At 51.4% G+C, this 11,667-nt stretch overlaps 1 protein-coding gene across 1 annotated transcript in view; it reads right to left on the bottom strand.

Moving 5' to 3' along the window:
* MMP15 (matrix metallopeptidase 15) overlaps positions 1 to 11,661 on the bottom strand; it is a 25,139-nt gene extending 13,478 nt beyond the window's left edge. The window contains exons 1-2 of the mRNA XM_006020238.3: positions 11,628 to 11,661; positions 147 to 295 (exon numbers count right to left, since the gene is read on the bottom strand). Coding sequence (XP_006020300.2) covers positions 147 to 250 — 104 coding nt within the window. The 5' untranslated portion in view covers positions 251 to 295; positions 11,628 to 11,661. The remainder of the gene's footprint in view (positions 1 to 146; positions 296 to 11,627) is intronic.
* Positions 11,662 to 11,667: the final 6 nt, after the last annotated feature.

Consider the following 11,667-nt stretch of genomic DNA (forward strand, 5'->3'; position numbering starts at 1 on the left):
GGAAAGAGCCCTAGGCTGATGCCCATTCCATCTACTCCTGGGGCCAGCCACACCACTGGGCTGGGCAGTCTCTGGGACTGTCTCTGGGCAGGGTCCTACTTCTCCACCTGCTGTGCAAGCAGATGGGCAGCCCCAAGGGAACTCACAGTTTGGTTTCCTCATCCAGGATGCCTGTCACTGGGATCCCATAAAACCTCTGCATCTCGGAGAGGGCGGAGCTGAAGATCTGAGCCGAGCGCATGGTGGACATCTGCCGACTGGACTGTGGGAGGTAGCCATAGAGCCGGAGCCAGGCCTGCAAGGGAGGCACCAACACCGTGCACTGAGTCCTCTCTAGACCTGCTAGCCCAGGGGCTGGCTGGGCAGCGGACAGGGAACCTTTCACCTTTGGTTTCTGCCCACCAGCCTGCCCCTTGTTCTCACAAACACCTAGCCTCCACAATGGAGCCACACCTGCTTTGTGGCCTCACTGGCAGTGTCAACACTCCCCAGGAATTCATTTGCTGTCTGGTCTAGCCAGCTACTATGGCAAGGCTGCAGGGAGATCCTCTGCCTTACTCTCCATGCTGCAGTGAGATACAGCCCCAGCAGCCCCAGAGAAACAAGGGGCAGGGACTGATGTTAGGTAAGCTGAGCACAAGGGAGACCTGATCTCACTGGGTGCTGCTGCCCTAATACACATCGATATTTCTAGCAGAAAGGGGCCCCTCCAGGCCTGCCCCAGCTCTGGGCACAGCACAAAGGAGAGGGCAGAGCTGTTTACAATCCAGTCCAAGAGGGGGTGCGGGGGGTGGGCTTGGCTCTCACTCCTGTTCTTCCATTGCTTTGATTTTATTTACCTGTTATTTTTAACTCCCTGTGCTCCACAGGCTGATTCCCCCTCCCCCAAACTCAGATCAGGTGTCTCAGTGCAGGGTGCCCCGCTGGTCTCTACCAACAAACACTTGGCAGGAGGCAGGGAGGCTGCCTATGGGCCGGTGGGGGAGGGAAACTGAGAACTATTCCAGTCAGCCAAGACAGTTCTCTGAAGGATCAGCACGTGGCATCGGTTCAGAAGGGCATGAGGGGCGGAGATTAGAGTCTAGCATGTTGGCAAGCTGAACTGGAGAGGGACCAATGGGAGGAGAGCTCAGGGAAAGGGGCACAGTTCTGGCACTCTGTGGCACCACATGCATTATGCTGGATTGTCATTACTGCTGGCCCAGCTAGCATGGGAATTGCTTCCTGGAGCATCCAGGGGAGGGAGGCTGTAAAGCCCTAATGAGCCCAGCCTGGTATGGGCAGGACACTTCAAAGACAGAAGGCTGCTGCAGAGGAGGATTTACACATCTGCTCTTGGCGGGGGCGGGGGCTGGGTGAGGTGGGAGATAAAATGCAGAGCAAACAGCAGGCTGGGAAGAGCTGGTGGTTCACTTGCAAGCAGCAATGAGGGTGGTACTTGGCAGAAAGGGAGGCTGAGAAGTATGGACTGAGCACCAACCTGGGAGAAGTTCTGAGACACAGGTTCTGGGCCTGGGCCTGTGGCATCAGACCCAGAGCGAAGATCACTTTTGACCCAGAGCGAAGATCCACTTGAGAGCTCTGGAAACACCTGACCACTGCTTAGGCGTTGCAAACCTGGCCCATTTAAAAGGGATGTTCAGAAATCCACACTTGGGCATTAAGGCCACAAACCTCTCAGCTGGAACGTTGGAGCAACATAAAGTGCTTCTGGACCAGGGAGACACCATGCCTGCCCCGGAAGATGTGACACAGAGCAAGGGGATAATGGGCGAGGAATGGGCAGAAGCATAGCCTATAATGCAAAAGGTCAGGATAGTGTCACTTTCCCAGGGGACACTTCCCACTAGCTCCACAGCTTATAGTGCATGCTGGGTTGTGTGGGAGATTGAGACCTCACTGTAGAGATGAAAGGAGGGATGGTACAGGGACAAAGAGAATTTTTTTATGCGGTTTGCTGGAAGCCAGATTGCAGAGTACACCGGGCCTGTGCTCGGTAATGGATCAGGTGGTTCTTTACAGGCTGGAGGAGCCTGTTGGCTGAGTCTGTGCCTCACCAGGCCCACTGGGACCCCAGCAAAGAACGTACCATTTTCCACAGACAAAGCTGCCAGCAGGAAGCTGCTCTGAACACTGCAAGGTGTGTGGCCCTAGGCCCACAGGCGGCCTCCCCTGCTTGGAGGGACAGAGACCAGCTGCATTTTACAGCATGACGCTTACAGGCTTGGGGGGCTGTGTTTCTTTAAACTTCATCTGTGACCGTAGCCCAGGCTGAGCAGAGTCTGAGAGTCTGTTCTGTCCAGCAGTTGAAGGCCTGAAGCCAGGATACAACTGTGGGGGTCAAACGCTGGTAGCTGAAAGTCTAGCACATCCCTGCCCCAGCTGGCAAAGGCCATCAGGGCGAATCCTTCCTTCCTGGGGCTGTAATAGCGCTCAGCTACAGGCTGGAATGCCAGCTGTTGAGCTCAAAGGGAAGGTACTGCAGAGTCAGTCCTCTAAGCCAAGGGGCACAGTGGACCAAATGCAGGGCTCTCAGACAGCTGTGGCAGCTGCCAGGGCACAGGGGCATCCATCTTACTCCTCAAAGGCTCACCAGGCATTCACGTACTACTGTAAGGGGCCTAAAAAATGCCCAATGAAGGACACAGGAAAACAGCCCTGGACAGAGAGACAGCCACAGTTGTCACTAGCTATGTCCTGCCAATGTAACCTGAACTCTGGACCTGATGGACAACTCCTCTGTTGCAAGCATAATAATGCCTTTGCCATTAAAGGATGGCATCCTTGATAGCCCTTGAGCAGGTCTCACTGGCTCCAGCAGTGACAGACAATGCAGAACAGTGCAGCAGCCACAGCCTCTCTGCCAGTTAGGGTTTGGGGTGAGGTGACAGTGCCCTGGCAGTGCAGGGTAGGCATGGGAGGTAGGACTCCCAGACTGTTTCCACCTCTGTTGCTGATTCTTTGTGTGGCCATATGCGAGTCACTTAACCTTGCCATGCCTCAGCTTCTTCCTCTGTACAGGGGTGATATGATAACCAGTGAAATCAGAAACCTCCCTGGGGAGTGGGTTATTATCACTGAGTGCTCCAGGCATCTCTGTCATGCTGTGAGCACTGAAATGAACTGATTAGTGCAATCAGGCACCAGGGGAGGGAAGAGGAGACATCCCCATGTCATCCAGCTCATTAGAGCAGGTTTGTTTAGAGGCAGTAGGTCAAGATGACAGGGGTCCTCTGGGGTGGGCTGGGGGAGCCCTTGGCAGAGGAATCCAGCCCTTGAAAGTCTCAATGCTGACAGCATTTGGGCTGTTTGAACTTGTACTGACTGATAAGTATGTGCACGAGGAGGCCCTTTGAGGCTGGCTTCTGCTGATTAATCAGCATTTCACCCAGTAGTCAGTGCCCCATTGCTCCCCAGCCACAGGACCAGGGAGGAAGTCACCACAACCCCTTGTACAGGTGAGCCAGCAAGTAATGCGCTATCTTACTGAGGGGCACATGAGAAGCTGGGGCACACTGGGCACCTATACACATGCCGGATGTCTGCTTCGATACAACAGTCTGCTGAATTAATTAACGCATCAAATCTATTCAGTGTCCCCGTGCTTCAAAATGGCGGTGGGGGAGTTTTAACTAAAGCTCATTGAATGCTGATGCACAAGACACTTGGAGCCACTCTAATCAAAGCACCCAAGCAAGAGCACATAGCTTCACAGTTTCATAGTTGTTAGGGGCTGGAAGGGTCGTTACAGATCATTGGGCCCAGTCCCCCTACACTTACACATGTAAAGACACCCACTGAGACCTGGAACCTGGCCTACCCATCTCCCACTTTTATGCATAACTGAATGTGTCACCTCTGGAGCTGAAAACAAACATAGTGCCACAAGGGCCCGTGGACCAGCCCATCCTCCTCCCCCAGGAGCAGGGCTCCAGGTAGCTGGGGCCCACAAGTGTCCCCTGGAGAAATGGGGTGTCATCCTGCCTGCCTGCTCCACAAGGGCCAAGTTCAGTCCCAATCCATCTGAACCATGATACAGCCAAGCAGACCTGCTGTACTGGATTGGCCTACTGGCTTGTCACCTCTGGTATCTTGACTGTGGTACTGGCCAGTGCCAGATGAGTCTGAGGGAACCTATCCTGCTCACACTCAATACAGCTTGTGAACTGCAAAAATCCAAGGCCAGAGAGGTGAGGGGACAGGAGAAGCTGCAGGTAGGATCAGCTTCTCAGGCTTGGGTGATCACATGTCTCTACGTGACCAAGGTCCCCAATGGTGAGTATGCTGAAGGGTGGGTGACACTGAGCTTGGCAGGGAGGGGGCTGGCTTCTGTCTGGCACTTCTGCAGAGACAGGCCCTTTTCCCTCCATTCCGCTGTTTCGGAGCTAGCTGGGTACTCCATGCCCTATCACAGACCTGGCTGTAGACTCAGCTGCCCCTACATACCTTTTGTAGGTTTTGGTTTGGTGACCAGCCCAGGGGTGTTTTACCCCATCACACACTTCCTGGGGCAGAAGCACAAAACACTTGGCTGAGCTCTCAGCATAGAGTGACCATCAAGGACAGAATCCAGATCATCAGTAGGTTAAGGAAGGCCTGGCTCAACAGCCATCCATACAGCTGATTAACACTGCAGGCTCCACACCCTGGGACTGGTGCCAAATGGGGGCTATGGCACAGAGCCAAATGGATAGTGTATGGGCTAGGAGATGCAGCATGGTCACTTAGCAATTTGCTTCCCTGACAGTCCTGTAGTGCAAAGCCTGTCTATACTACACCTGCTAACCCCTCCTGGCCCCTACCACCTCACAGCAATACTACCTGCCCTAAGAGCCACCATCTTTATGTGACTGCTCCCCTCCCTATTGCTCCAGCTGTGTTTCAGGATCATCCTTATCCAGGCTAGAAAGGTGGTCCCTGGCAGGTTCCACTGCACTGAGAAGAGATTCCTTAGCAATACAGGGGTAAGCTTATACCTATGGCACAGGTAGGTCTTGCAGACACCTGCATTTTTCCCCATACTTCATGTCTCCCTGCCATGAGGTTCTCCCAGACAGGCTCTCCCACAATGCCCTCCCAATGGATGAAACCCTGAACTCAGAAGCAAAGGCCTTTGAAACAGTCCTCTTACCCTGCCTGCCTTCACTAGTACTCCACTGAGACACCCTACGGTCATGGGAAGCTAAGATGATAGATCTTTTAAGCCTACACCATGCTTGTAGCTTGGACTATATACATCAGCTTTGAGCCAGCTCATGGAGTTGCTTTGTGAGCCTTCTTGAAGTAGAAGCCAATGTGCATGTCTGGTGGGCAGCTCTGTAATAGCCCTTTGCATTGTGTGTGCGCTCCACAACTGACTCCATGCCAGGTCCCTGGACTGAACACAGCTCTGATATGACAGGCAGGGATATCTGCAGAATCTTTATTTACATTCAGCAATGCAGGGCTTTACTGTATTAAATACAAAATGGAATAACAGGATCAGTGGGGTGGTCCCCAGCTGCATATTTTGAGATTCGGTTTAATCCACTTTATTCTACCCCCACATTTAAAGATTCAGGGAGTCACAAATGCAATGACAATGAAAGGCTGGGCTACACAAGCCAGCAGGAGGAAGGTGCGGGTTGAACATTAGGGCAAGGAGTTTGGTGTACAAGGTAGGTGGGACAGGCATTCTAGCTGGATATTTCTGCTTAAAACCATTTCATTGTCAATACTTAACAAGCCACTGTGATTGCTGGCATTACGTTCCAGAGTTGATGGCCTCAATTAACTGCTCGTGCTTCTCTACAGGCTGGCTGCAGATTCAGCCACACAGCCCTGCACTAATCCATCTTCAGTTAAAGCATCTTAGCTGAAGTTAAGGCTGAAACATGCTAGATGAGCACTCTGCTGTCGTGGGTGGTGGATTGTACAGAAAACTGTTGCTGAATTTCCACATAGCCATTTGGGGCAGCTATGCTACTGCTCAGGCTGGAAGCCACCTAAGGATCCTAGTGCCTATTTCCCACTAATTTTAAGAGCTTTGGACACCAGCCCAATTAGCAGGTTTGTGTGATTGGGTGAGGTCTATGTGGAAGAGTACAAAATGGCCCCCACCAAGAATCCTGCTAAGGTGGGGTCTGACTGTGAGAGGAAAGGTAAACCCTAAATGGCACTGATTTCAGAGGGGAATGGATTGGTTGCACCTCTCATGGTCAGCCCACTGATAAAAACACTAGATTTATTTTCTGACTGCCTGGCACTTAGTTAATGCCCAATATCTGGTATGGGGCAACTTGTGGGATCATGCTGCTTTGCATTTAGATTTACCCTTTCCCTTGAGGCTCACAAAACCCAATATAGAAGTGTGAGCATTGTACCCATTGTACAGATGGGGAAAATGAAGTATAAAGAGGAACATGGCCAAGACCTCAAAGGGAATCAGTGGCAGGCTGAAACTACTGGATAACACTATACTTGTGAGAGTAAGAGCATCTCTACAGTCTTGTCAATGGTTGCACTTGAATAGGAAGGAGGATTTTGTTCATGGTGGGGCATGGAAAGGAAGCAAGGCCCTCCCAAGTCTCCTTCTTGGGAAGTGCTGAAAGAACAAGTGGAAGAAAATATCAGACTACCAAATTCCTGCCCCCCCCATTGTGACTTTTTTCCTTGCTGGGTCACTGAGGCTCTACTTGGACATAGGAATTTGTCATGTTTGCAGTGACCGCCGCTCCCCCCAAAGGAAGGCTGATTATTAAATATCAGTGTCCCCATCCTAGGAGCTGTTCATGTGCATGGACTTGCTTGCACTATGCTCTGAAAGCGCCAGCACCTTTTCACCAAAACCGACTCCCCAGCTTCACCTTTCCCTCTTCAGGAACTACTGAGAAGTAAATAAATCAATATAAACAAAACAATTAGTACTGTCACCCCCCCATTACAAAATATCCACACAAAATCTTGCCATAGCTACGGACAATGCACAGGCCAGTGAAAATCCTTTCAACATCAGTAATCACCTTCAGGCCCTAGCCCTGGGCGAGTGATCTGGCAGCTCTGTATTGTTATAGCAATATATTATATAGCACCTTGCTGCCCCAGTTCTGGACCAGAGATGCATTGTACCAAGTACTGTACAGACAAAGAACAAAGAGATAGGCTCTGCCCCAGAGAGCTGACAGCCTGATGATAATACCTAGCTCCCATATCCACTGCTTTCCATTAGTGAACTTCAAGCACTTCACAAGAGGCAGCATCATGACCCCCGTTTTACAAATGCAAAATACACTGTATAGGTAGGCATTAAGTAGGCTAACTGAGGCCCAAAGAAGATTAAGTGATTTGCCCAAGATGACATAGTAAGTATATGGCAGAGCCAAGAAGAGAACCTAGATGTCCTGGGACACAACCTGGTACATGGACTACAAAGCCCTATTTTCCTATTAGTCCCCATCCCCCAATCCTGGTATTCAGAAACAGCATTGAGCTTTCTGGCACCAGCTTCCTTCCATTACATAATATTAACCTGCAAGTCACCTGAATCCATCCAACAGCTCAGACACCTTTAGCTCAGCATGTCATATGATCACTTGTGAACCTTAGTTTCTAGTAAATTTCCACTGAAGTGATAGTTGCTTTTTAATTCAGGCTTTGTTCTGGAAAGCATAAGTCTGTTGGCCCCTGCTAGAGATCTTGTTCACCACGTGCTGCGAGCTGCTTTTCACTGAATGGTAGCAGGCATTTGGTTGGCAGGCTACATGTTTAGCCTTTTCCCTTCTAATAGTTATTTAAGATGTTAGAGAAGTGAGAAAATGAGAAGCTCCTCTCTGTTTGCCCCACACCATCATGCTGTTTGAGGAGTCAGTCATAATCACGCTGAAAATCATTACATGTAATCACTGGGATTGTGCCATGTCATTATGCAGGTGCTAATTTGCATGTGCAATCAGCAAGGGTGCATGCTGGTTAGACGCACAATTAAACCCTCATTGCCAGATCAAGACAATGTCTTGATCTCTTTGTACACCTCCTGCCTCCAGTGCTTTCAAAGGCTTTCAGTTCGGGCAAGGTTACCTTTAAAGTGTAAGATCCCTTCCAGCCCCTAACAACTATGAAAGCGCACTCGCCAGTGTGGGTTGCTATCTGGTCTCCTGAAGTTTCTGGCTGGCTGGAATTTGATGCCAGACCCACTGTGGGTGGTGTATGGAATGTGGGCGTTGCTGCTGCGATAGGGCTATTGGACATGCTGCAGCTGGCATGGAGCAGGAGAGCAGAATGCTGTACCCTCACCCTGTGCCATGCTGCCAAGCTTTGCAGGTGGTGGAACCGGTATAACGCCTTTCCTAGGATATATTGACAGTGGCAGGCAGACAGGCAGGCATGAAGCCCATGTTGAACCTCAAGGGTTCGGGTAAAAGTTCAGCTCAAAGGAAGGGCAGAGATCTGGTTCAAAGCCAGGTCAAACCAGCCCATCCACCCTAGAAGCAGACTCGGGGTTAGGGCTGGGGCTGTAGGCCAGCCAGACACCTGAGCATTTCACCTTTCCACTCTAACTGCCAAAGCCATGCTGTCTGCATTTCCAGTGTGGGCTGCACTTGCAGGCATTGCTAAGTGGCAGGAACTTGTTGGGTGGAAGGGAAATCCAGCTCTGTAACTAGATCCTAGAAGGAACTCCCTGGGCCTGCCCTGCCCAGCTGGGCTGATTAAAAGAAGGTCAGGGGGTGGCTTGCTTGGGGAAGGAGCTCTGGGCTGGTGCCTCTGAGCCAGTGGCTGAGGTGCCAGGGGAAAGCACACTGATCTTGAGCCTGCGAGCACAGCCCAGAAGCTGCCGGGGGGGGGGGAGAAATTTAGATGGAGCTGGAAATAGAATCAGCTCCCAGCTCTGGGATCTCGGTGTATGTAGGGGCCTGATTAAGTGATTACACTCCCCAAACACGGCTCAAGGGCAGCAGTGAGACAGACAATCAGTACAAGGGAAATGGCTATATCTACACAGCCAGACTACTCTCCACACCATGCAGACCTGCCTTCTCCTTCCGTCCCCTCCCCCGGTTCTCCCCCCTGCTGCTTTATTCCCTCACAGCCCTGCCAAAATCACAGTCTTCAGCTAGGGCCAATGTGGATGCCCCTCAGCTGGATGCAGTGACTGGTGTTAAGTAGTAAAAGGGAGATTTTTTCCCCTCCCCCATCTGGATGTTGCCTGCTGTCCACACCCATGCTTTCTGAATAGCAACGGGGGTCATCTGTACAATGAGGGACATTGCAGCAGTAGCAGGCTCACCCCACCTTCACCCTTCTGTTTAGGAGATGGCATTGTTCTTTCAGGCCCAGTCACTCATTAGCCTCTCTGATGTAAAAGCCAGCTATGGGCTCAGTGGGTTGGACACACCTAATCCTAATAAGTACTTGCCTTACCAGGTTGGTTACACATTACTGATACACCAGCCTATACCTGGGGCCAGACACAGGAATGGGCAAACCAGGTAGCCACTCAGACAGAAAGAGGGCCCAATTTTTATTTTTTTTAAAAATTATAATCCTCATTATCTCTGGTAAAGAGGGGCCCCGATACTAAAAAGTTTGCCTGGGTCTGCCAAGAGCCTAGTTGCATGTACTGGATCTCCTAGCACCCCGAGCTGGAAAAGGTTCAAAATGGATGGTCTTGAAAAGAAAGGCTTACTCATCCATCCCCACTCCACCCAGAGTCACCTACTCCCCTTACACCAGTCACTTCTCAGTTCTCCATTATATCTTCCCCAGACCTTACTCCTGTGAAATGTCAGAAGCATCTCAACCCAGGAATGAGCTGGATGACAGGCTCCCTAGGAGCAGGAACCTGCCTCAATTTCCACCTGCCATGGGGAACCTGTTGCAGAGTGTTTTGTCTGTTTAAGCAGGTTCCTCGTAACCAGGTTTGCTCCACTTTCAGTTCTCCAACTGTCACCTTTCTTGCTCCCGCACGTAGTGGGCCTGAACCACACAGGAGCAAGACCCACCCTCAGTCTCCTTTGATTCCATTCTCGGTTGTGCACATGGGGATAGATTATAACACTGAGGGGGTGCATATGCTACACCCGCTACCCACAATCATATACCAGTACCAACAGTGGCAGTTTCCTTCTTCTCCAGATAGCTCTGGCATTTTGCTTCCATTACAGCTCATCACCTCTTCCCTCTCTCAGTAATGGCTCTTCATTGCCTCCCCCAATCAACACACCTCATCTGTTGCTCCCACTATCCCAGAACCACTGCCAAGCCAGTGCCGGGGCTCAGCTGAGATACTGCCATGAGAAATGCCAACTAGGGCAAGAGTGGAATTATCAGACTCTTTCTTGTCATGGTCCCTTTTCATCACTAGCCCTTTCCCAAATCACACTAACAGCATCTCAATCAGTGGAGCTCCAGTAGGAGATTAAGTGGTGGAGCTGGCTCACATCCAAGTGGCTTCTGCAAAGGCCTAGTACAGTATACTGTAATTGGTCTCTTCCTTCCCCGACTAGGCTGTGCCCCGCTACCACCACAGGAAAAGAAGAGCAGATCCTTTTCCAAAGTTCCATCAACACCTCTTATCGTGACAGACAGCAGGGGTCACCGATGAGCTTTCTTTTCAGGCTGGGAAATTGGCCCAGGCGCTGGGTAGCATTCCTAATCCGCTCCAGCCAAGGGCCTAGCTCTGAAAGATGCTGAGTCCCTTTCACTCCCACTTAAGATGATGGCATTCACCACCTTGCACGTTCAGACCCCCAGAGAGCAGGACACCGTCACAGCAGCATGTGCCCTGGTCCCTCAGCTTCTGCACTCAAAATGAGGCTGAAGTTGGTTCCTTATTCCCAGTTCCTTTTTCAAAGCTGATCTTCACACAATTAAAAAGTTGTTAGTAACGAATTAAGACACCTTAGAGAGTTAGAATTTCATCAAAAATGTATATTTACTAACAAAAACGTACAATAATATCATGTATCAAGTTGAAAGAGGAACTGGGAACCAGAAACAAAGAACCAACTTCAGCTTCACACACTCCAAGTAGGCTGCGTTTTCTTTTGCAGTTTAGCCCTGCTGTTCGCTCCTATGTCACATTCTCCTCCTTCCCCACAGAGGAAGCTACAGATGCCCTTGAGCCAGCAGGGCACAGGAGCAGAAAGGCTGCTGGCGCAATTGACAGAGAAGAGACAGCAAGCAGCACCCCATGAGGGGACTACACAGCAACTTTCAGCTGGTGGCATAGGAAGAATGAAGCCAGATTAAGAACAAGCACATCAGATGCCCAGGAAAGGGCCCCAGCCCAGGCCACACAGAGCAGACGTAACCAGGGAGGCCCGCACAGGTAACACCACCACGAAGGTGACAGGAGCCGCGTGCCCAGCCACACGTACGCATGCAAGTACCCGGGGAATACAGGAGTCAGTGCTGTGCAAGGAAGGGACACACACTCAGGTGCAAGACCCTCATCTCCAACTCCCGCCCAGTCCGTGCCCCCGGCTCCAAGCCAGGATTCCCGACAGGAGCCTGCGGCCCCAAGCCCCGGCTCCACCCGCAGCTGCCCCCGCCGGGCGGGGGTGAGCAGCAGCAGGGGCAGCTCGGCTCAGCACTGCCAGGCAGGACCGGGCCGGGGGATTCCGGGCACAGCACCTGCGAGCCCGACCTACCTCCGCACTGACCTCGCCGCCCGCCGCCGCGCCGGCCCCC

This window comes from Alligator sinensis, unplaced genomic scaffold (assembly GCF_000455745.1).
Source record: "Alligator sinensis unplaced genomic scaffold, ASM45574v1 scaffold203_1, whole genome shotgun sequence".
Taxonomy (NCBI): domain Eukaryota; kingdom Metazoa; phylum Chordata; order Crocodylia; family Alligatoridae; genus Alligator; species Alligator sinensis.